Source organism: Haliaeetus albicilla, chromosome 12, assembly GCF_947461875.1.
Source record: "Haliaeetus albicilla chromosome 12, bHalAlb1.1, whole genome shotgun sequence".
NCBI lineage: Eukaryota > Metazoa > Chordata > Aves > Accipitriformes > Accipitridae > Haliaeetus > Haliaeetus albicilla.
In genome coordinates, this window is record NC_091494.1 from 24,376,819 (window position 1) to 24,402,094 (window position 25,276).

General features: G+C 40.8%; 1 protein-coding gene and 1 long non-coding RNA gene across 2 annotated transcripts in view; one reads left to right on the forward strand and one right to left on the reverse strand.

The window, feature by feature from the left end:
• The first annotated feature begins 801 nt into the window (after positions 1–801).
• Positions 802–24,784, forward strand: SYNM (synemin). The gene is made up of 4 exons (XM_069798517.1): positions 802–1,687; positions 7,847–7,971; positions 15,629–15,702; positions 17,228–24,784. The coding sequence occupies exons 1-4, from the start codon at positions 902–904 to the stop codon at positions 21,046–21,048; spliced, it is 4,806 nt and encodes a 1,601-aa protein (XP_069654618.1). The 5' UTR covers positions 802–901; the 3' UTR covers positions 21,049–24,784.
• Positions 3,258–25,276, reverse strand: part of LOC138688071 (uncharacterized) — a 48,433-nt gene continuing 26,414 nt past the window's right edge. Inside the window, exons 3-4 of the long non-coding RNA XR_011327134.1 lie at positions 7,088–7,166; positions 3,258–6,052 (exon numbers count right to left, since the gene is read on the reverse strand). This is a non-coding gene — a long non-coding RNA (uncharacterized lncRNA). The remainder of the gene's footprint in view (positions 6,053–7,087; positions 7,167–25,276) is intronic.

Below are 25,276 nucleotides of genomic sequence, written 5' to 3' on the forward strand. Positions count from 1 at the left end.
CTGTTCCCTAAGCGGGGTTCGCTCCCTAGGCGGGGTCTGTTCCCTAAAAGCGGGGTCTGTTCCCTAAGCGGGGTTCGCTCCCTAGGCGGGGTCTGTTCCCTAAAAGCGGGGTCTGTTCCCTAAGCGGGGTTCGCTCCCTAAAAGCGGGGTCTGTTCCCTAAAAGCGGGGTCTGTTCCCTAAGCGGGGTTCGCTCCCTAGGCGGGGTCTGTTCCCTAAAAGCGGGGTCTGTTCCCTAAGCGGGGTTCGCTCCCTAAAAGCGGGGTCTGTTCCCTAAAAGCGGGGTCTGTTCCCTAAGCGGGGTTCGCTCCCTAGGCGGGGTCTGCTCCCTAAAAGCGGGGTCTGTTCCCAAAGCGAGGTTCGCTCCCTAAAAGCGGGGTCTGTTCCCTAAGCGGGGTTCGCTCCCTAAAAGCGGGGTCTGTTCCCTAAGCGGGGTTCGCTCCCTAGGCGGGGTCTGTTCCCTAAAAGCGGGGTCTGTTCCCTAAGCGGGGTTCGCTCCCTAAAAGCGGGGTCTGTTCCCTAAGCGGGGTTCGCTCCCTAGGCGGGGTCTGTTCCCTAAAAGCGGGGTCTGTTCCCTAAGCGGGGTTCGCTCCCTAAAAGCGGGGTCTGTTCCCTAAGTGGGGTTCGCTCCCTAGGCGGGGTCTGTTCCCTACAAGCGGGGTCTGTTCCCGGGGCGCAACTTTGGCGTCCCCCTGGCGGCAGGCGCCACGAGCCCGGCAGGGGGCGCCGCAGGGCAGCGGCGCGGGGGCGGGGGCGGGGCAGGGCGCCCCGTGGGGCGGGGCCTGGCGGGGCCGGGCCGGGCCGGCGGCGGTCGCGGCGCTCAGAGCCCCGCGGCGAGGCGGCAGCTGCGCAGCGCCCGTCGCCCGGGGGCCACCGCGGCCCCGATCCCGCGTCCCGGGCAAGATGTGGCGGCGCTGGGAAGCGGGATGGGACGAGAAGAGGGAGCTGCAGGAGCTCAACTCCCGGCTGCGGGTCTTCGTGTCCCGCGTGCGGGACCTGGAGGAGGAGAACCGCTTTCTGGCGCGGGAGCTGGCGGAGCTGCGGGAGCAGGAGCTGATCGGGCTCCGGGTGCCCGAGCAGGAGCTGGCCTGGCTGCGCCTGCAGCTGGAGGAGCTGAGCCGGGCGAAGCTGGAGGCGGAGCGGGAGCGGGACGGGCTGCGGCGGGAGCTGGAGCAGCTGCAGCTGCTGGGCGCCGAGGTGCTGGCGATGCGGCGCCGCCTGGAGCCCGAGCTGGCCGGGCAGCGGGAGCTGCTGGAGCGGCTGCGGAGCGAGTGCGTCGCCCTGGAGGAGCTGCTGCTGCGGCTGCGGGCCGAGCACGGGCACCTGGCGGAGCGGCAGCGGCGGGAGGCGGTGGAGATGCGGGAGCTGCGGATGGACCTGGCCGCCTTGCCGCCCCCCTTGGCCGGGCTGAGCCTGGAGGAGCTGGAGGAGACCTACGAGATGCTGCTCGGCCAGAGCTGCCGGGAGACCCTGCTGCGCTACCAGGAGCAGATCCAGGTGCTGCAGGAGCAGGAGGCGCGGCGGGGCCGGGAGAGCCTGGAGCTCCTGCGGGAGGAGAGCCGGCAGTGCCGCCAGCACCTGGAGGACCTCCACCGCCAGGGCCAGGAGCTGTGCGGGCTCCGGGAGCGGCTGGAGCTGGAGCTGCTCGCCATGCAGGACCGCCACGGCGCCGAGGTGGAGGAGTACCAGGTGCGTGGCAGCGCCCCGCCGCCGCGTCGGGCGGGCCCCGGCCGCCGTCGCCCCCCCCCCCCCCCCCGGTCCCGGGCCTCTCCCAGCCCTCCGCGCCGGGACACTCTAGCCGTGCCGCTTCCTTCCCGCCCCGCGGTGCTCGTGTTGGCGCTCCTCCGGGTCTCCTTCCGCCCTCCCGCTCGCGTTTTCCCTTCAGCCCTGGCCCTCCGCGAGTTGTCATTTCCCACGACCCTGGCACTCCGCTCCCGTAGGCTAACTCCCATCCCTCCCGCTCCCTCTGCGGCGGGAAGTTGCCTAAACCCCTCCGACCCTGCGTGGGCTAGGGCTTCCTCGCCCCGCTTTGCCTCCCTGCAGTAGGATTTCCCCAGGCTGGAAGAGGAGGTGGCCCAGCAAGAGCTTGTTGCTGCTGAGCCCCTCTCTGGGTGGAGCAGGGAGTCCCTGTGAGAGCCCCTGCTCCGTTTGGGAAGAGCTGGGTGCGAAGGGTGGCGATCAAAAGGGAGACGGTGACCCCGAGGACATCCTCCTGGTGACAGGTGCTCCCTTCCCAACCTGCCCTTGGCAAGTGCCCAAGAGCATGGAGCTGGCGCGCGGGCTTGCCAGGGCTCCGGCTCGGGTTGGCATTAAGCAGATGGGATGTGGAGTGGTCCCTAGGAGCAGATGCACCGAGTCCCCGTGCGGTGGGACACGAAGCTCCCCTTCTAGCCTGAGACTTGAGGCTGACCTTCGTGATCAGAGAAATGATCTGAATTTTCTTCCTGCCTTACGCACACCCCTGTGGGCCCCGAGCCTAGAGAAAAGCTCCAGGGCCCCAGCGTAGGTAAGAGAACTTTTAGTTGTTTAAAGGCAGGAAGACTTGTTGCTGTGCTACAGGCAGTGAGCAGGGCAGATTTTTTTTAAATAGAACTTCAACGATGTAGGTGACTGGTATCTGTTTGAGGTGGATGTTTGGTGTTAAACAGAGGGTTACAGCATCTGTAGCTGAGAACTTGCTTGCTGTCAGAGTAACGTTTGGCATAACGATGTATAATGACCCTGTGCTTGTGAACAGATCTGCAACTACCGGAACAGCAAAATATCGGTTCATCAAATTTAGAGTGGAGAGCACATATTAGATCATCCAGACCATCGATCGATTTCCTGAGGGCAACATTTCTTTTGTTCATTGCTAGGCCTTTTATTAACACTCTGCTGGAGCTCAGTGTTTGTCTGAATTGCATTGTGTCCGACAGCCGTGGTAGATTACGGAGATGCTGGCAATTGGGAAAGGACTGAGACCTGTTGCTCTGTGTGCGTCTGGTTTTTGTACATTGCTAGATTGTTTGCAAGTTGCATAGTCTGCAGATGCTGTGAACTGAGGCAGATGAGGTATGTAGGAAGTAATCAGAAAGGCTTTTAACTTTTAAATATTATTATTTTTTCATTTTTGACAGGACAATTCATTCTTCCAATCACGTATGTAAACATTTCCAAAGCTTTAGAAGAAGATGTTATATGTAAATCCTCATTAATTAAATCTATCTATCAGTCAAAGCCAGGTGAAAATGTAAGGAGAAAAAAAAACCCTCTTTTTTTCCCTTTTTTTTAGGGTATATAAGTTTATATAAATGTACATAAGCCTACTAATATTTAAAGTTATTTCAATTTACAAAATATGTCCTCCTTGCTGTCTATATTTGTTATTAGGGATTTATAATGAAAATTTCATTGAACTTCCATCATCATTGCTCAAACTGAAAACCTTTAAATATGGTGTTATTTTAATAGTAGCATTTTGTATAGCTCCCTATCCATGCTACAAGTTTTTCTTCTAAAGCCAGTTAGAATGGGTGTGTTCAGATACCTAACTCTTTCTTTCAGCTCAGCAAGGTGTTTTTATACTGGTGTGTTGTCTCTGTATCTGGTTGTATTTTTAAAGAATTTTATTCAGAAGAGCAAGTGGAGACAGACCAACCCGTTGTAGAAGTCAGATAATCAAAATCAATGCACGCCCCTGAATTGTCCTGATTCAGTACTAAAAAATGGATTGTTATTTTGCTACCAACATAACAATCTTCTGGTTTACTTTCAGAAGCATTTGGTGTGCTTTGATAGCTTCAAATCTTAGTAATACAGGAAGAAAAAAGTGCTTTGATAGCCAACTTGAAAACACGTGAGCTGTCTTATCTTTGAATATATATCTAGATAATATTTAAATTCTGGTGAAAATTATATCACAAGGTTTATAACTTCTGAATGGTTTCATATTTAAAATGTTTGGTTTCTAATGAGAAAGGCCTTTTCCAGTGGCCAGTCTACTGTACATGAGAAATAAAATATCTTTTGCTTGCATCCAGGAATAAAAATTATAGAATGCATAGAAGCAGCTGTTTCGGGTTTTGTTCTTGTGATCAAAGCTTTTTTTCCCCTCCCTCATTATTTCTGTTATTGGCAAAAGTATGTTCAGCATGGATTTTAAAGTAGTCTTTAAAGACCACCCGTTCCATGCTTATTTATTGTAAAGTGTCACATAGAAATGATATGTCTGTACAGATTTAAGTCAAGTGATTATTGTTCATTGCAGCTGCAATGTCAATTGGATTTATTCATATTTTCCATATATCATCCAGTCGCCTTATATGTCCATCCATGCCTCCTGCACTGTCCTTATCCTCATGAAAGCTTTCAGCAGTGTTAAACAGAAGTATGTATTTGGAGTTATAATTTAGCTGAACCAGGCAAGCTGTAAGTCATACATTGTTTGGAAAATTTTCACTGATCCTGGGTGCTAAAGGGATGAACTCAGTACGTCTCTTCCATAATTTTAGTTGTGTGCTGTGACAATACTTACGTGATTTGAGAAAGCCCTGTGTTTTTTGGATGTAAAAATGGCCATGGCTCATCCTGCTGCTTTGAAATGAGGCAGATATTTTTCACTAATGCAGTGGGTTTAGGATCAGTTCCTGCGTCAGTGTTGTGAGCTCCAGAAAAGAAGAAAACATCTTGTCAAATGAAAATATCAATGTCATATGCATTTTCTTGTGTACCAGTTTCTAGCCAGCTAAGTGCAGAGTGTCAGTTCTTCCCTTGCCGAGCAACTGAATGAGCTGTGGGATTGGTAGATAGTACCAGATTTACTGGAAAGGGCTGGAGCCTGGGATCTTCTCTTTATTCCCTGAGTAGGTGCAGCTTGGACAACCCAAGTAAATTCTTCTCCCTCTACTGCCCTGCTAAAATTTCCCACTGCTGCCTGGAAAGGAACATCTGAAGGGTGAGAAAGAAAATCACTTCTATTGAGTTACTGAGTTCTAGCAGGACATCAACTGGATTTGGGGGAAGCATGAGATTGATGTGGTTAAGAAAGAAATCTTTCCAAGAAAGTCCTGTGTGATGCAAACACAGCTGCAACAATACAGGTTACCTTTTGCAAAATGGAAGTTTGCCGTCTTGCAATCTCCTGAACTTGGCCAAAGTGGTTTCTGTACTTTTTGGCGTACTTGGAAATGGTACTTAAGACCAATTGTCCTCTGCATTATGTTTAAGCATCAGTGACTGGAGGGCTAGATGACCGGCTGTCCGCTGTCCAGTCTATGCAATGTCTGCTCCCGTTGGAATGAATTCCTTTGGAACTATTACACAGCTGGCTGAGTTATGTAGCCCCATATGGTAATCATTCCCAAGTGCTTTACCAATCCATCAGGTAGAATCTAGGTGGCTTTTCAAACCCAGGCTATAGAACTTGGTGGTGACAAACTGAAGTTCCTATGTCTTTAGATGGGTGTGAATATCCCCAGTGTTTCAGAGCTCCACAGACTCTGTAGTCCGGTGTACAGATTCCCTGTATAGATTCATCTGGGACTGCAGCAAGACCTGTGCATTGTGAAGCTCTTTTTAATATATGCATGTACGTGTATGAGGAGGCCACAAATGCCTGAGTCACTTCATGTTTTGTATCAGAGCTCTTACCACCTTTATGGGTTGGTCCCATAGAGATCCAGTTTTTCTTGTCTTTTGCTCCTTTTGCTGACTCCTCTGGTTCTGTCAATACTCTGTCCATTCTTGGTTGATAGCCTGTTGCTTTTAAAAGCAGGGCCTGGCACTTTTCTTCCCTTCTCATTTTGGGATTTTCCATTATGTCAGTTCTTGAACAGGATTGTTGCCTCAGAGCTGCTAAAGGTCAGTGGTTCTGCTTGCTGCTGTGCATGACCATACAGGATGTTACCTCTACTGCAGTCTGGATGAGGCTGTTGGATGGCTGATAGTGCTTTTTTTCAAGATATACAGATATGATTTGTCTTCTGCCATAAAAAGGAAGTTTTAGGTACACTGAAGACTGTAGGCAAGGTTTGTCATGTCAAAGAAAACATCAGTGTAATCATTTAACAAGAGCTGCAAGTGCAAATGAAGAAATAGATTAACATGTGTTATATAGAGAGATATACCCACATGTGTATGAATATACAGGCAGCTTCCTTCATAAAGCTTTCTTTTTACTTTTACTAAAAAAGAAAAGAAAAAAAGAAAAAAAATACTATTAATGTTTAAAATGCCAGCACTTCATATTCTTAGTTCTTAAACCTTACTTCTGCCTAGGATATTATAATGGCATTAACCAGCCTGGGGAGTCCCCTGCTGTATCTTCATTTTTATGCTATTCCTCATACTGTGATACTTGAACGTTGCTGCGTGTAAATGATGTAATTTGAATTTTTTAAAACTAGACTATCAGTGTCTTGACTTTCCAGTTTGTATTGCAAAGCATTTGTTAGGATGCAATCTAAAATATGCTGTCATGAATTCCTGTTCAGTGCTGTACATGCGTATGAGATTTTGCTCTGTAAATGACAGTTCAGTATCCTTGCATAGTGCAGAGTGATGTGAACAAAATAGAATCAGGCCTTTGCTGAGATTTAATTTCTGTCTTCCCAGCTCCAGAACAAAGTGTAATCTATAGCATTTTGGTTAGCATCAATCTGTTGGCTGAGGAGGATTTATCTGGGTTAGTAGATTCTATCCACAGTGAGGAAACCATTAAGAACTGTACTGAACAGGTAATACTGATACTTTTAGTTCTGAGTCTGTACTGAACAAGCTCCTCTCAATTATCATGGGAGGGCTTATTTTCTGGAAGATGGCAATTTGCCCTTCATGTGAGAGGTAACAGCAGTGATTAAAGCACTTATTTCTGCAGTGTTCTTTTCAAGAGCATGAGAGTCAGTTGTCTTGGTCTAAATCAAGTCTTAATGTTCTTTTGCATAAGTCTTCGTAGCTTTTTCTGTTGTGTACAGCTTTCAGTATTTAATCTTCCATTTAGTATTTCAGAGTATCTTCAAATTTAGATAATTTTGGACTTTGGTATTTTTCTGCTCATCAGTCCCTCTCTCCACTTCCAAAACTTCTTAAAGAAAGGTGGACAGGCCTTACCTACTATCTCATCAGTGCTGCTGCTCTCAAGTCAATTGTGGGTGTCCTATAACTACACTCCTCCCATACATGCACACACCTATGAAGGTAAAAAGTTATATTTAGTTATCAAGATGAAAATGAACAATCCCTTGTATATCTTGAGTAGCAGTTAGGACAAAGCTGGGTGGACTATGAAGCAGGTGTCCAAATACTGTAGAAAACCTGGCTTGAAGGAACCGCTGGAGGTTCATCCTTCACCCTCTAGGCACTATGAGTATTTCCTGATGCTAGAATCCAAAAACTGATTTGGACCCACATGTCTATGGAACTGAAAATACTGATAAAGAGAAACAGGCCAGGTTCTCATGGCAAAGCAAATTGCTGAAATTCCTCATCTCAAGTATGATTTAGGCATGTATGGCTATGCTCTTAAAATGACAAAAGGAGTCACATTTATAAAGGAGTGTATTTTCCTTGCTATGTATATGTGATAACTTTTGTACAGGGCATCTGAATGGGTTTTACTGAAATATTTAACTAGCTTAGTAAGGCATAAAATGAAATCTTAGCATAAAACTCTGCTTCAGTAACAATGTATTTCAGATTGTATATGGGAAGGTCGTAGAGCTGATTTCTTCTGGTTTTTGAAGCAATGGAACATACTGATTTATTGTTCTTTCGGCTTATTTTTTTAATTAAGAATTTTAAGTTATTAGGCATTGAAGTGTACAGATTTTTATGTTGGTTCAAAACTAAAAATCAACATTTCTGTTTTAGAGGATAATCGATGCCTTAGAAGAAGAAAAGCAGTTCCTGACCATGTCAATCACAGATTACCTGAAGGACTACCAAGAACTACTGCAGGTGAAAGCAGGCCTTATCCTTGAAATTGAAACTTACAGGTAAGAATTGCAGTCACACTCAATTGTCTAATCAGAGGAGAATTTTAATCCCTTTTTATAGATATGGGAGCCCCATACATCATATTTCCAGCATTTAAAATACACACAGCTACTTTTAGAGTCTCAGATCAAGACTCCTTGTATGTATTGCGGTTTGTTAAATAGTGTGAATGGACCCCTCATGCCAGTTTTTAGCTCACTGTTGGCTTGTTCTGTGACATGGGTCACCATGCCATTCTGTGCTTTACTGTGCTGTCTGTGAAAGGAAGATAACGCTCCTTCAGAAAGCTGCTAATACATGTGGAGTTGTCCGAGATCTCTGGGAAAACTCTAAGAACAGTAAGATACTGCTATTCATTAGTAATACTGATAAGAATTACTAGTGGGCAAAGATGACTGGAATTTGATCACTCGAGCAAAAGTATCTCTGTTAGTAATTCATTCTATTCCTCCATCCCCAGAACAACACATTAGAGAAGCCAATATAATCCATAGGAATCCTATTAACTTTATACAAATACAGTGATATGTAAGAAACCTTCTTAGTCCTGGTCAAGTTGGTATCAAATTGATGTGAATTGTTAACGCAATATTTGATTACAAGGTGAAAAGCCAGTATCCCTAAATTGCAATCAATAAAACATGAGGTAGTGTAGTTGCCATCTGTCAACTTATATGGCATGTTTCATTGTTTAAATATGTGTCCACCTGCAGCATTGATATAAGTAGTGAGTTTCCCATTCTTGTTTCAGTTGTAGGATAGTGGGAAGATAACAGAAAAGTCTGTTTGATTAAATCCTGGCGTTCTCCATCCTTGATTTGTTATGGAAACATGTTTGCATCAGGTGTGACATATCAGCAAACATCTCTGCTAGTGAATCTTCAGTACTGTATATCTCTCTAGCTACTTAGCAGCTGTGGGGTTGAAAAGCCAGAGTAATTCTCCTGTCTGGAGAATCATGATGTGTCAGTTGGCACATGGCATAAAAGCTACTCAGAAGGGAAAAAAACCTAAACCAACCAAAAGCTATGAACTGGAGGAAGATACTACCTTATTTTAAAGGTAATGGTTTTTTCTACAACTAGCACAATATTTTCAATAAATTTAATTGAGATACTGATCTTCAGAGAAGTGCCGTCTTATTGAGCAAGGTAATAATTTGCAGAAATTTAATGTCAGCCTATTTTTGTATTCTTTTTAAGGAGTATGCCTCCGTCATTAGTTTGTCTATATGGTGTGCATTATTCATATTCAACCTGTGTAAACAGACAGTGGTATTACCAGTTATATATGATATATGCTTCTGTGTCCTAAAGTGTTAACACTACGTTCTAAGCGTGTAACATTGCTATGAACCAATAAGCATCTAAGTCTGGATAAAGATGGTACAAGCTGAATTATGGGTGAAATGTGTAGACTAAAGCAATTCACTGATAAAAATGAAATTTAATTGCAGTTGCATAACTGAAAATATGAGGAGCTTGAAAGAGTAACTTCTGAGTAGCTTGATTACAGACTAGTGAGCAAAGGATGTCTGTAGTCCATCAAAGAGCAAAACCAGTAGTCCATCTAAGAGCAAAAATGGTCTGTTCAAGACGCCTCGAGTATTGTATGCTATGAGGTACAGACCAAGGCTGGCTTCTAGACAAGATGAAATCACAAGCAGTATGTGGGACAAGTACTTTGCAGTCAACTGGTTAGCAACAGTACCTGGATGTTTGTTGGTGGAGTGGGATCTCAGTGATCCTTGGAAAGCCAGTAGTGTCTGGAGCATTACTAGTAGCAGAGAAACCATGGAAATGGTAGCCAGTTGTGATCCTTATCTGTGTGTGTTAATTCTGTTAACTTTGCTAAAACATATGATTCTTCTAAATGTAATCCTAGCTCTGATGTTGACTTTTACTGTTGTCACTTAAACTTTCTCCCTCGGTTTATTCATCTGCAAAATGGGATTAGCACGTTCACAATAACAGAATTGTTTTCATCCAGAAGTAGGAATGACAATGCCCAGTGGACACGCTCTTAGTTAATAAGTGAACCATCAGTGCTTCTGCTCTGTGAAACCTTGTAAGCCCATTTAATTCTGGAACTTCTCCAGAGGTCATATCACTGATTATCTGAGCATTATTGGTTTGCCTAAGGATTCCCTGCCCTCATTAATGAAAGGAGGCCAATTCAGCATCGCCTGCAGCATGTGTTTGCTGCCCAGTTAAGAAGCTCCTTAGCCAGTAGGGTTTCTTCATCTGATTGTAGTGAACGCAACTTGTATCATCGATTGCGTTGGCAAGGCAGACTTCAGTGGACAAATGAGCATCTACCTACTGAAAAAGATCTACAGATGAAAGCAGAGAAATGGGCCTTGCTACAGATCAGAAAACATGCTATCTAATGCCTGCAAACAAAATTCTTCTAAAATATCAGTAGCTGGAAAGTGATTTGATTTTTTTTAACATTTATACATTTTTACCTATTCCTCTTTTCTTATTATTCGCCCTTCACTTAAGAAAATAATGCCTTTCCTACTGTATGCCTTTATCAACACTGCTGTGGGAGGGAATCAATATGGATCCAGTTAGTAAGCTGTCTAGTAAAAGAATTCAGGCCTGCTCATCTGTGTACTTTTTCAAATCCTGTTCCTTGCCCAGGTCTTTTTATCTGTGACAACCAGGGCATGTGAAGCCAGCTTGTTTGTTTTCATGAAGGATGTTGGCATATGCTCTTGCTTATGCGTATTGGAAACAAAAGGCACCTATTCATACTTGGTTCAACATCCTGAACTTTCCATTGAGAAATTTCCATGAGGGCCTTGGCACGTCCTCTCCCCCTGCCATTATAGGTTAAGGGTGTGGTATCTAGTCTACTTTTTCTAGCTTTCTTTGTATCTCCCACCCTGTATTTTCTCTTTGTTTTACAACTTCTACAGGTCCTGTTTTAAAGCCAGTTCTTTCCGTTAGTCAACATTGCTCCTGGACTGGCAAGAAGGATCATTGTTGCAAGGAACACCCTTCCCGAAGGACCAAGGGTACTTCCTCTCCAATTCTGCTCACTCTTCCTGCGCTGGGAGCTGAGGCTCACTCAGGAAGTGAAATATAAGTCTTATGTGGCTTTATGAAGTTACACTCATGGAAATCTTCATTCGCAATCCTTTTTCACCGGTGAAGTAAATACTTATCACATGTCTTGCAGTTTTGTTGTGTGTTCTTGGAATCCTGCAAAACTGCAACTACTTAGACTATGCTTAAGTTCTATTTCCAGAGAGAAGTGGTGAATTATTCACTGTGTAAGACTCTTAATTTTAAAAGGAGATAGGAAATGTGCCTAGGATCAGATTCACTATCAAGCCTTTCTCTTCAGCTATCAGAAGCTGCTTCTCTTCAAATAGCAGAGGCTGCCCAGAGCGTCCACCATAGGTTAAGTAGTTTTTCTCTCCTCTCTAAAATAAGTTGTTGCTGAAGGGTAAAACATTTTCCTTTGAAATCCTAGTTCATGGAAATGTTCTCTTCTAGGTTACCACCCTGCATCTTTAAGCAGTGGAGGCTACAAAGCTTCCCCCTCTCCCTTTCTTTTTTTGTCATGGTCATTGTCAGGATCTGTTAATACACTTGCCAGGCATACTTTACAATCCTCCTTCGGTTGGTTTCCTACATCAATATTTCTGACACTTTCCATGCCTTCCTCTCAAGAAATCATCAGCAGCATTAAGGCCTCCTCAGCTGCTCACCGCAGCTTTTTCAGTCAGTTTCATTATTTCCTGTTCATAACTTATACCATCCAATATGTCCTATTCCTGTATTTGTTTCATTTTGAGAACATTCTGAGTTTTCTACACCCAGGGGATTTAACATGCAGTCAGTTACCTGCTGTTCTTCACACAGTGCTTGTCCTCCCATCCCGTGATGGAAAAAAAATGTGGAGTGGCCTTTACCCCTAAAAATTCTTCTTCCAGTCCACTTCCTGGAGAGGTTTTGGTTTTTTGTAACTTCTTGCCAAATACCAAGGATAGAGAGGATGAATTTTTACAGCCTGCTGGCTAACTGCCCCATCTGAGATTTTGGGTTTCTGTAGTTGAAACAAAGTCATTGCCGTTGTGAATGGCTATGATAACATTTGCACTGCATCCTTTTGTTTTTGGTAACTTTTCTCTCCCCACCCCAACCAGTTTATCTCATCCACCTACTTACATGGACTAGTTATTTCTGTTGTTATCCAGCACACTGCAGGTCTTCAGGCTGACTAGCATGTCGCTGCTAACTTTAGATAAATGACATTAATAATGAAATGAGTTAAAGGTGCAGTTGGAATATTTTCTGGCAACACTTAAACTAAGTGTTAACACAATGTGTATATGTCATTTGGGACCTGATTTCCAGGAAGTAGCTGACATGGTTATTTTTTAGAAGTGCTGCTTGGAGGAATGTTTTTTGTTATTACTGTGAATACTTAAGAGTTCATATAGTTGAGATTAACACCCTGTTCTTCAGGCAGTTTAAGTTTAAAAGCAGTCCTCACCATGAAGAGGTTATAGTTTAAATTATTAGTATTACGAAAGCATGTAAAGGAACAGAGAAGCAAAATGACGTGCATAAACTGAAGCTATGGTGGAGCTGAGGAACATAACCTGAGTTTGCTGACTTCCAAGCCAGTGCTCAGGACATTACACTACAGTTTCTCATGCTAGTTTATTAAGCCGAAGTCAGTTTAACATTTTCTTGTTTATCTGATAAGCTTGAGGACCTACATACTATGAACTGTATACAGTAAAACACTGATTCACTGTCCCGTTTTATAGAGGTTTCATGAAGCTTTGCCTTTTCATTTTCGAATACAACATATTTTCAGTAGTAATATTTCAGATCCAGTTTTCTGTGTGCTGTTGCCCTTTGCCATATACAGTTACCTCTTGGAACTTATTTTTAGTGACTTCATACGTTGCTGCAGCAACTGAACAACTGTTGTTTTAACAGCAGCCAGAAATCCTTAAGTCAAACTACCCACATTCCTAGTTTCCTTCGTCATGGTTAACACTTTCATTGCCAGCTCCTTGATATCTCTCTGCAACGTCACCGCCAGCTTCTCTAGCGCGTGTCTATCTGAGCAATTTGTTTGGCACTCACTAGCTCTGTCAGCTCAGATGTTTGGTCTTGGGAACATTCTCTGTATGTGTTGAAGTCATCTAATTCCTACAAAGCCTCTCTTAACACAGAGGAAGACAAATTGCTTTTACTTTGTTTTTTTTGATTAACAAAGAAGTAAAGGTATCCATCTGAGCCTGTTTTAAGGGGGAAAATGATCTGTAAATATGTTAGGTAATACTAACCTGGCTTTTCTTCTGAATCTAGGCAAATCCATGATTGCAAAGAAAACCTTACTAATGGTATTTTGCTGATGTAGCATTGTCCTACCGAATCTAGAGGCAGTCAGAAACCAAAAGAAGCATAAAATGTCCACAATGATCAGTCATGTGAAGTGTGAAATCTACAGGTGACATTTAAAATGCCTGCTTTGTTAGTTTTCACAGAAATGCCCAGCAAATGTGTTTATACCACAACCCTAAACTGCTTTCAGCTCCCGCCCCCAGAAGTCAGAAGCCTTGGCTATCGTAATCCTCCAGCCTTACTCTTGACAACTTTCATGTTGCAGCTGTATGTTATCAGTGCAAAACATCTGGCATTTCCAAAACTGGAAATGATGAAGCAGATATCTCACTAGTAGAAGTGAATATAAAACCACCAAAGTTACTGTACTGATGATAGCATTCTGTTGCATATTGAAAAAACCTGCCATAGAAATTGCTAGGCTGTTGCACCAGAATGCTGCAGTTGAGCACTTTTTTGGGGGATAACATAGCTTGTTGCCCGGCAAAAGCAGAAAAGGGACAAACTGTCTTTTTTTTTTTTTTTTTCTTTTTTTTGAAAAATGGCTGGACATATTTTATGTCAGACAGTACAAGCATGTGGACAGCAGGAGGGAAGGAAAGCACACAAAGATTTCCAGAGAATTTATCAGGAATTCTGAGACTCGGTCTTACTGGATAACCATCTCTAAAACTTCTAGAACTGAATAAGATCACCCTAGTATCTACTTTTTGTATTTGGTATATGGAAGAAGCCAACAATTTTATTTTTTTAGAGCAGCTGAGTAATTCTAGAGAATGCATTTAGTTGCCCCACCTGCCGCACTGCACGCCTCCCCCCCCCCCCCCCCCCCCCCCCCCCCGGACAAAAGTATTGTGTGCCTACTTGAATATTCTTAATGCAAAGCAATTACTCCTGAAAATGTTTTGCCCCTCAGTTGTGCTAATCTCCGTGGGAAATGTCCCTCTGGAGTATTTTCCACCACTGTAGAAAGGAGAAAATATAGGGTAGTAACCTTATGCAGGAATAGAACAAGCCTGTGGCTGCTGTCAGATGGGTCTTGAGGGAGTGTGGTCCTTGTACGTGCATGCTGCATAGGGAACAAAGTTTAGCGTAAAGGAAGGATAGCCAGTGTTCTCAAGCAATCAGCTGGGTATAATGTCTCCAAGAACAAGTAATGTGTGTCACCAGCCTAGAAGAGGCAATTCAAAGAGTTTCTATTCTGTGCATCAGCACACCAAGAATAGGTAGTAAACGAAATTATGAAGCAGATTATCAACAGTTTGCCTGCTTCTGCTATTTGCTTGTAGTAATCTAAGTTCCATAATGTAAAGGTAAGCAAATTGGTGTCCTGTCCATTTCTGATCAATTGCTGCTCAGCTAACATGATGTCTTGGTTGGTCAACATGAGGAAGCCTGAACCACAATAGTCCTGTGGAATTGCTAGCTTCCTGGAACTATGGAAGCTATTAGAGAGTCACTGCAAAAAATAATGAATAGAAGGCTGAGGAACAGAGGGGACAAACAGAGATATCTTTAAAAGAAACCAAGCAGTGTCTGTCACAAAGCATTTTCCTAGTCCTTTCTTGTAAAATACGTTGTGTTGATTTCCAATTGAATAGGAACTAAGAACAGTTACTTTAATACTGTAAGTTGTTTCCTCTAGCACTAGCCAGTGTTTGACAGGAGAAGTAATACTTTCCTTCAATTTTCATTTGAAAAGGACAGAACTTAGAAATCCTGGCTGTAACAGTTCCCTCATATATCGCACTGCAACAACACCTTTAGTACTGTATTGCCAGCAGGAAAGCTGCTGACTATTTGCTTGCAAACATTTTTTTCTTTTTTGCCTTTTCTTTATAAAATGTCACCATGTGTTTCTCTGAGAAAGCTTTACTGAATATCTGGTAAGTTTAGCGTGGCTTTGTTTTCTCCTAACTCTAAGATCATCATTCTGGAAAAATTTGCTAGCTTGTATGAATCCATAGTGGAAATCAGTGGATCTTGTCTATGTCAGCAAGCAGTATGTTGGCTAATGTGGAAGATTTGATATAAAACTGTATTATGTCTGCTGCTGTCACCTACTGTAAGATTATTGCATTGTTCTCACGAACTGGACTCTGCAAACAAAGAGTCTGGAAGATGCTAAGGATTTCTCATTCCCAGTAATAAAAATATGTGTGTGAAAAACACTCAGAATTTGACCCAACTGCAGGGTAATTGTTTCTAAGACTTATAAATTTTAAATATTACTATTATTTTCCCAATATTTTATTGGAATGCCTTTTTATGTGTTTTGCAGAGCTTTGTTAGAAGGGGAGAGCAACCAGTGGATTATTACATGGAGAGATCAGCATACAGGGAAATTGCCTCAAGGTAAAAAATGAATATTAAAAAATGAATGTTGAATGAAATTAAATATGACTGGAAACTATGGTGTAGTTGTATTCCTGAAAAATACTTTCTGCGAGTGTATTGCAAAATGAATATTGAATTGGCTTTGAGTGTTAATATTTTAAATCAACATAGAGCTATTCTTTATGAGATAATTTATGAAATCATGACTTAAGTGGAGAAGGTAAATAGGGAGTGATGTTTCATAGCTCTAATGGTGCAAGAACTTTTGAATGCCCATAGGTCTTAAGAGAGTTTTGAAGTATAAAGCAAGAGGTATTTAACTAAACATGTAGTTAAAACTGTGGAATTCACCATCATGAGGCATTGTGAGTGTTAAAAAGTTTATGTGGGTTTAAAGAGAAGTTTTAGTGAGTAATGAAAGAAAAATCAAAGACTTACTAAACATAAAGATACCGTTTCTATCTTAGGAGCTGCAAATCTCTGGAGGCTGTGAGAGTATACCAGGGAAGTATCACTATTTACTTGCCCTGTTCTTATACTCTTCCCTATGTATCTACTGTTGGTCACTGTAAACAGGATACTAGATAAGATGGACCTTCAATCTGACTGTTATGGCCACTGTTATTAATAACAGAATTAGTCTCGATAATACTCCTGAGTTTAACAATGTATGTTCTTAAAATCATCAGACTATCATAGACAGTAGTCCCAGAAGAGATTTGAAGGTGGCATCTGTAGTAGTAAATTAAACAGACTAGGGCCTAGGCTGAAATGCTGACATAGAATTGCCTATGCTGTTAAATTGTTAGCACTGTCTGTGGCACAGTTTTGATCTGGACTAGCCAGTACTTTTGCAGACAATGCTCAGGCATATTTAGTGGTTACCACAGACCAGGAAACACTGCCAAAGTCAGAGGAGATGTGGCTAGCTTTTTAGGAGTAGGAGATTTGAGTTGTGCAGTGCTGATAGGTTTTAGAGCCAGACAATGATTCCTGGTACATTTTATTAAATTGTATAGATAGAGCCTAAAAGGTTCTTTATTTCTCACCCTTGTTGTACCTTGTGGCTATGAAGAGTTGTGTTTACGTTTTAAATTTCCAGTTTGTGGTGGCAGGTATGCCATTAATTCTCAATAGGAGCTGCAAAACTTCAGGCCACTTTGAAAGTTTTTTGAAGCAAAAAACCAAGCCTAGGATATTAACATACATTATTTAATAAGAAGTTGTAAATGTAAATGAGCATTAATATAAATACAAAAGGTGTAATTCTTAAGTAAATGCCATAACACCCAGTAGCTCACAACAGGTAAAATCAGCAAGAACTTGCAACTTAGTAAAAAACTTTGCTTTCAGTTTTAATATAATTTATGCATAGATTTAATTATCATGCAAAACCTACAGGAATGTCTTAACAAAGCTCCACTGAAAACAAAGCCATTATTTCTTTAAAAAATTTAGTATAAAATTTCTTAGCCCATGCCTCTATTTTATATTAAACACAAGCCATTATTTTAATATTTGGTTACCTATGCTCTTTTTGCAGGTATTATAAACACGTCATATAACTACACTGATACTTATTCTGCTTATCGGGAAAGAAATGGAAATAAAGCTTCACCAGCTATCAGGATCACTGACACAAGACATAGAATGCCAGTGGTGAATACTAGCAGTTCTGCACGTTATTCAGCTCAATCAGCACAGGCTGGATCACAGACAACAGCTAGTGGAAGAGCTTTCGGAAGAGAGGTACTTGGTTCAATATATCGCCCTTCAACAACTGTTACAAAGGATGAAAGGATTGTAACAGACCACAAAGATTTAAGAACATTTACTCCAGCCTACAGTAGCTGGAAAAACACTGAAACGCAGCAAAAGATAATTCCAGAAAGAAAGAAAACAGAAGTTACAACTTCATCCACAGTATCTTTTTCAAAAGAATCAGCACATGCTGAAAGATCAGGCAAGGACCACAAGCCTGACGCAAAGCCAGGGATTTCTGAAAACATAAGAACAAAACCAAGCTTCACTAAATTTCCAACTTATGAGCTGAATACCAATTTTAAACCATCTAAATATGAAGAAACCACAATTGAAACTTGGACGACACTAAAAGAAAAAAGAGGAGGCAGCAAACCAACTGAAGAGAAAAAATCTCTGCTGAAAGAAAAAGATAAGCTAGAGAAACAAACAAAGGATGAGAAAAAGAAAACAGATGAGAAACCTTTTCTAGAAGAAAGAAGTGTTGATTTTGGAAGGAAAACTGAGCAGAAAAAATATATCCACGAGGAAGTCATTAACCAGACGTTAACAGGGACTGATATTTCTAATGCAAGAACTTGGAAAAGTGAATCAACCAAAAAGGATACAAATGTGACCTTGGAATCAAGAAGCAAAGAAGTCATTGAGATACCTATCAGCCTTGAAATGCCTGCTCCCGACAAAGAATCTCAGAGTAATAAAGAAATAAGGTTAGAAGGTTTTAAAACTTCCATAGGAAGAGAAACGGACAACCATGTAACTAAGCCTGCTGAAATTCACAAAGTGAGTATTTTGGAAGCAGAATCCAGTCTGAAAGATGAAAAGCAAATTAGTGACAGAAGTCATAAAATGGGAGCTCTGTCAACTGAAAATATAGCAGAGAATATTGTTGCTGACATTCTTAAAAGTTTTACGCAGTCTCCTAGTTCACAGATATCAACAGACATGAAAGTGACCTATTTTAATAAGAAAGAACAACCAGATGATGGGAAAATAAAGACTGAGATGACAGTGCAATCTCAAGTTCAAGAAAATATAGATATTTCTGATGAAGCTGATGAAAGAGGTCTATCAACTCAGGATGTTAGAAAAGTGGTTCGAGAGGGTCTTGAGGGAGCTCCTTCCAAAGAGGAGATAGAAGAAATAGTACATCATGGCCTGAAAGGAAATGAAGGCAGAAAAAAGATGTCTGTTAATGTTGAGATTGTAGAGGAGCCACTGGATTATGCCACTGATGAAAGGACTGATTTTTCAACACCGTTTGAAGTAGAGGAAGTGGAAGATACGTTCCCAGAGAGAGAGAGGCGTTACGGTGATGAGGAGGAACAAAACGTAACATTCACATATGAAGATGTTAAAAAGAAGAAACAACGCCCTGAGAGTTTCACTCACGTGGAAGAAGTAACTGAGGAAGATGACTCACCTACTGAACAAAAATATTTTGTATCTGTTCCTGATGATCATCCTATTATTAATGAAAAAGACAATGACTCAGTATATGGGCAAATTCATATAGAAGAAGAATCGACTATTAAATACTCTTGGCAAGATGAATTTTTGCAAGGCACACAAAGTAAGAGACATGAAGGTGTAAGCTCTCCAGAGGAAACATATCAAGTGGTAGGGGAGGAAGCAAGTGCCCATATTTTAAAAGAGTATCCTGAAGCTGAAACATCCCATGTTGAATCCATTGTTATTGAAAAGGAAATTAAAATTCCCCATGAATTTCAGACTTCAATAAAAGGGCTTTTATCAAAGGAAACAAAGGACCCTAAACATCAATTGAAGGAAGCTTTGGAGCAGTTGGAGGGCAGTCTCCCAGAAAGTGTGAAAGAGGAGCTGTCTGCATTAACAAAAGAAAATCAAGCTGACTCTAGTAGCTTAGAATTTGATATCAAAAAAGTTGATCAAACGGAGGAGGGTGGCTTGGTAACAATTGTTGCTGAAGTCAATCTGTCACAGACACTTAATACTGATGAATTTGATGTAGCTCAGCTTGGTGAAGTAATTGCAAGTGAGAAGGAGAAGGCAACATTGCATTCCCTGAAAAAAGGGAGCTCGGAGAGAGTTGTTGATGGTAGAAGCAATATAGAAGTAGATGTTTCTTCCCACAGTGATAAATACACGCCTCTGGCTGATCAAGAAATCTATAACTCATCCACAATGAGGAGGAGTGGTGGCACAGGGTATCATACCACTGAAAAAGTTATTTATCGCAGTTCGGTTTTGGAAACTGCAGATTTTGGAGAAGTCTCTCACTCACCACAATCAACTGATGAGACCAAATCCATAAGGCATATTAAGGTTGGTCCAGCAGAAGTTCAGAGATTTGAGCAGATAGTATATGAAGGGCCTGGTTCTGAAATGCTGGAGCTCAGTGCTACAGAAGATATTGTTCAGACAGAAGGATCATCAGAGTTTAGCCAATCTGTGAAGCATTTTAAACTGGGTCCTAAAGAAATCCAAACAACAGAAGAAGTAATTTATACAGGCCCTATTACTACAACTGTAGAAGAGATTGATTCTGGAAATCTTTCCCATAAGTTTTCAACAGACTTCAACAGGTCCACCAGACATGTCACAGTAGGATCAAGGCAAGTAACTGAAGAAGTCTCTTTTGAAGGGTCTGCGTCAGACTCCCTGGAGCTCAATAGCTCAGGTAACCTTTCTCAGACAGAAGGGTCTGAGGATGTCAGCAGATCAATAAGGCACTTTAGATTAGGTCCAAAAGAGATTCATACTGAGCAAGTTATCTTTGAAGGACCAATCTCCGGTAAAGTGGAGGTCAGTGACACTGGAGACTTCTCAGAGACAGAAAGTTCAGTCAGACGCATTCAGTTGGGTCCCCAGCAGTTTATGACAGCTGAAGAAATCATCTACCAGGGGCCCATCTCTGAGCACACAGAAATCAGTGAACTGGAAGACCAGACTCTTTCAGAAGGCTCAATAAAGCGTGTTAGACTAGGTCAAGTGGGAGTTAAAACCACTGAACAAATCAGATATCAGGGCTCCCTCTCTGAAACTCCAGAGCTCATTAACAAAGGACATCTTTCAGAGAATGAAGGAAGCTCAGATATCAATAGATCTTTCAGGCGTGTTAAAATAAGTCCTGTAGATACTCATGCTGAGCAAATAATCTTTACAAGACCTATTTCTGAAACGCTGGAAGATCTTTCACAAACAGAAGAGTCATCTGAGAGCAGTAGGTCTGTAAAGCATTTTAAAGTAGGACCCAAGGAAACATCTTTTACTTTTCAAATGGATGTTTCCAATACGGGTGGAATAGCTACAGTAAAAAGTGGAGAACAGCAAGCAACAATGCTCATATCCAATAAGCAAGACCCTTCTGTTGGTCAGTCACAGACTGTAGTTGAAAGTGACCAGATTGTAGAAGATGAAAATCAAAGAAGAGGCTATGTTCTCTCCAGTTTTTCTCAAGATCATGGTGAAAATGTAGTGGAAAGGTCCTTTTTTGATAAAACTGTACAGTTGCAAAGAATGGTAGACCAAAGGTCAGTTATTTCTGATGAAAAGAAAGTCGCTCTTCTTTATCTGGACCATGAGGAGGAAGATGATGATGATAATGATGGACAGTGGTTCTGAAAGGACTCTTTAATGAAGTCTACTTAGCAATTTGTTTATACATCTTTTTGGTTATCTTTCTTTTTTAAAAAGATAAAAAAAGGGATGGGGAAACACTCAGACTATTTAGATTATTAATAGTGGACTGAGAGGTATTGAATCTAAGCCTCTACCTAATCAGCACACTTTTTGCTTTATTGGAAATTTTATTTTGGGGAGAAATCATGCTATTAGTATGTTTTCCTCAGAGACCTGCGTCCAATAATTTCAGATTTTTCCACCCATAGAGACAGGAATTTGCTATTGGGGAATTCAAAGGATTATTTTTTTTTTGTTTGTTTTATAGCAGGTCAATTAATAAGTGTGTGCTTGAATAGGACTTTTCCATTATTTTTTTTTAAATACTGTATTGTACTTGGTTACTAAAATATTCAGCAATTCTATTTAAATCTCAAGCTACTGACCACAAATATAACAGACTATAAGACTAATGAGGATGGTAGGTAGCTGATTTTCAGTTCCATTTCGGAGTACTTAGATACAACACCTAATTAAAACGTTTTAAGATAGTTATTACAGCTATAAAAAAAAATACATTTCTGTAGGATCAAACTAAGCATAGCAAGAATTGACAAAAATGGTATTATTTGTATAGCTGAAATGCAGTGCAAAAAAGAAAGAGGTAACACTGAAGCAAGAATTTCTCACAGTATTCCTAATGAGAAACAGTGATTTTTATGGTTAGGCAGTAGTACATTTAATACCTTTAAAAATAAAATAAATTTAAAAAATACGCTGGATAGTACTTCCACTGAAGTAAGGAGAACTCTTTACAGGTTCAGTGGCTATGTACACTAATAACATAAACTTATTTTGCAGTATATGGGTTACCTTGATACTAGGTATTGCTAAAGGTAAGTGTGAAGTGTCAAACATTATTACATAATGCCTGATTTCTTAACACAGTGAAATTACCTAATACGTGTTTTGTTCTGAACACAACTTGTAAAAATGGCATTGATGACACTTAACGATCATTGTGTGTTGAGTAATTTCCAGATAATCCTTTCTTTGTTTACAAATGAGAAGATGCCCTTTTCAATTACTAGCCCTGTAAACCTAACCTGAGATTTGAATTTTCCTTTTTTTTTCTTTTTTTTTCTTTTTTACAGGTTGTAATATTTGCCTTAGGCCAAAGTTGGTTTCTACTTAAATCATTTGAAAATAAGCTAATTTCACTTGGATTGCACATTGGTTAAATGAAGGACATAATTTAACTTTACAATTATAATTCAGTGACTTCAAAGTCCAGATCAGAAGACAGTACCACTAACTGTACTAAACTGTGCAGTGCTAGCAGAAGCAAAAATAGCAGCCAAAATATTTTTGTCACTGGGGTAAGAAGATACCATACTGGACACATATGAGAAATAAGATACACAAATGAGAAGCTGCTGTTTTTACATGCACACACACATGCGCACATTCACTCAACCACTCACTCTTTCACACGGCTGCAGAGTAGAAACACACCTGAATCTGGATGGCTATGTTGTGCCAGTCCAGTGGTTGCTGACTCAGATTTTTTTTTTTTTTTCCCATGTGGTTATGTAAGCGTAGTTTTGTGTGTGCTAATCCATATCAGAATCCAGTTAAACTATCTTAGTCTGGCATGGCTGGTCACTTTTCAGATTGCTTAATATTAACAGAAGCTAGATTTTTTTCAAAACTGACTGCTACTTTATAATATGAATGTAAATGCAAAGCTAAAGAGAAGCTCCATGCTGACTGACATACCATGCTGTTTCAGATATGGGACAGTTTAATCATTGTGTGCCTTAGTTACTAAGTTTGAAATTGTACAAAGCTATTAATGTTCCAAAGATTAATTCATGAGGTTTGTCAGCACTGCAAAATTTTCTGTATGTTTTCCTCATTTTGTATAAGTATGAGTACCAGGGTACTTGGGATTGGATGTTTTTCAGTTGTGTACTATGAAATCATCTGTTGAAATTGGAAGTGTAACCAACAGCTGGAAAAGGAATAGGAAACTGAGGTGTGTAGAAGCACTAAAGGCATGTATGCTAAGGTTATTTATACTGTTCACTGTGTAATGGATAATAATATTTTTTTCATAATTATTCATATGTGCCCCCAAAAGATCTTGTGCTTCCATTTATAAATAGGGTGTTATTAATTGTAACACTTCTAGTATCATTCTATGCTTTTGTTTCCTTAGCTGATCCTATGATTTTAAAGATGGTAACATGTCTGTATTTATTTTAATAATTGTGTATAAGCCAAAGTTTTCCAGCTAGATGCCTAACTGCAAGCAATCAGATTCTGTACTTCAAGTATTTAAACAACTGCATAAAGGAAGAAGTCAGGTCTGTAATAAGCAGCAGAGTTAAAAAAAAAGTTTTCTTCAAGTTTTATTCTAAGCTGAAACTTAAACATTCTCTGTAAAACAGATATAAGAATATCTGCAGAAAATGTACTTTGTAACCAACAAAAAAGCTACTTACAAGGTCAAACCCATGTATTGATACCTTGTGGAATCTTGTAGACAGACATGCTCCTTAAGAATAACTATACCAACACTGTTATGTTTATTTTCACCTGCTCAGAGGATTATAATGTCAGATGAAGGAATAAACCAGTAAGAAGCAAGTGAATCTCAAAATGTAGATGGCCTTAGCACTGAAGGAGAAAAAAAAATCAGTATTGTTTCCACTGAGGCAACAACAGCTCCTTTATGCATCGCTTTTTGAGGTAGTAGGTTATACCAAGATATATTTCCGTTTTGATTGTCTGGAGGGAAAATTTTGTTCTGTGTAGTTTCTTTAGTTCTATTTAAGATCAGGATTTTAATCAACTGTTGGAAAGTTAGTTTATTGTACTGAACTGGGAATGTGATTAGCATAACATTTAAATGTACGCACAGTTCCTTTGCATAAATACTTTCGGGCTGTAAAAACAAAGATATCTCATGTAACAAGGGTTTAAGTTTTAAAAATGTTTGTGTAAGCAGCCCATTTTCCATTGAGTTCTTCTTAACCTGAGACATTTTGACATAATGATAATAGTTTTTGGATAATACTACCTTCAGGCAACAAAATGTAGTTAGGTGGACAATCACATCCTGCAGGCCTAATGGTTGCATTTGCAGAATCAGGGCCGTAGGTACATGCATTACTAAGTAAAAGCAAATACAACCTCCTGTCTGATGTATAAACTCACCCTATGTGATCACTTTCTGCATAAGTATTATAACCTATGGCTGAAAGGATTGGTGATACAACCTCAGTCAGCATGCACTTCTGAAGCTTACTCATATAAGTTATGCTTTTCATTAAATACAAATGAGAACTTTACTGCTGAGTTTGGATTAAACAAAATGCTTTTAAAATAGATTCAGTAATTTGGGAGGTAAAACCTATGTATTTATATGCTGATATAGATCAGAAGTGGGGCAGTTTTCCAAATGTGTAAACCACAGGTCTAGAAAGCAAATATAGCATAGAATATAAAGAAAGATGTGTGAGAGACCTAGAACTCTGTAATGACTGATGTTTGTGCATCGCAGGTGTTTAAAAAGACAGTAAGAATGTTGAAACTGGGTTTATTGATGTCAGCTGTGTGAAACTTTGCAGGCAGCTGTGTTTTGGTCATTTGTAATGAAACTGCATTTTTGTGGTGGTATAAGCTTTGTGATTTTACACTTTTTCACTCTTGAGTATTAAACAATCAAAATCAATGCAGATGTTTCTCTTTCTTCCCGTCTGATGTTTTTAAGGCTGCGTTGTCAAAGAAAAAGGACTTCATGTCTATAAATGCCTTGCTCTAAGGCCTCTCAGACTGATGAGTTAATTTCAGTTCAAAGAATGAACATAATTTTCCATTCCAGCAAAGGCATACCTCTTTCACATTGATAGTAGAAATGATGGCAAAACATAACATATTCTTCATTGCGCCTACATACAAAACGGGTGGACAAGCAGTGGTTCTTGAGTTCAACAGCTGGTAGTGGGAGAAGCAGTATAAAACAACACAGAAGGTGGAACTCCTGGAGTTGCCAGCATCATAGTCTTCTTTGGATCCTGGGATTTGACCAAGGTAAGTCTTAACTTTTACCCTTTGCTAGCAAAGAAAATCTTTTTATGCGTGTTTAGACCTTCAATGGAGAAGTATATATGTAGTTTTTTAAAATGGTACCTCTCTCTATGCTGTGAAGTTTATTTTTCTCTTT

Bases quoted from the DNA above. Each gene is read 5' to 3' on its own strand.
- SYNM (XM_069798517.1), top strand. From the start codon at position 902: ATGTGGCGGCGCTGGGAAGCGGGATGGGACGAGAAGAGGGAGCTGCAG. The intron at 7,972-15,628 runs GTAAGAATTGCA...TGTGTTTTGCAG, and splicing joins CTTGAAATTGAAACTTACAG to AGCTTTGTTAGAAGGGGAGA. The intron at 15,703-17,227 runs GTAAAAAATGAA...CTCTTTTTGCAG, and splicing joins TACAGGGAAATTGCCTCAAG to GTATTATAAACACGTCATAT.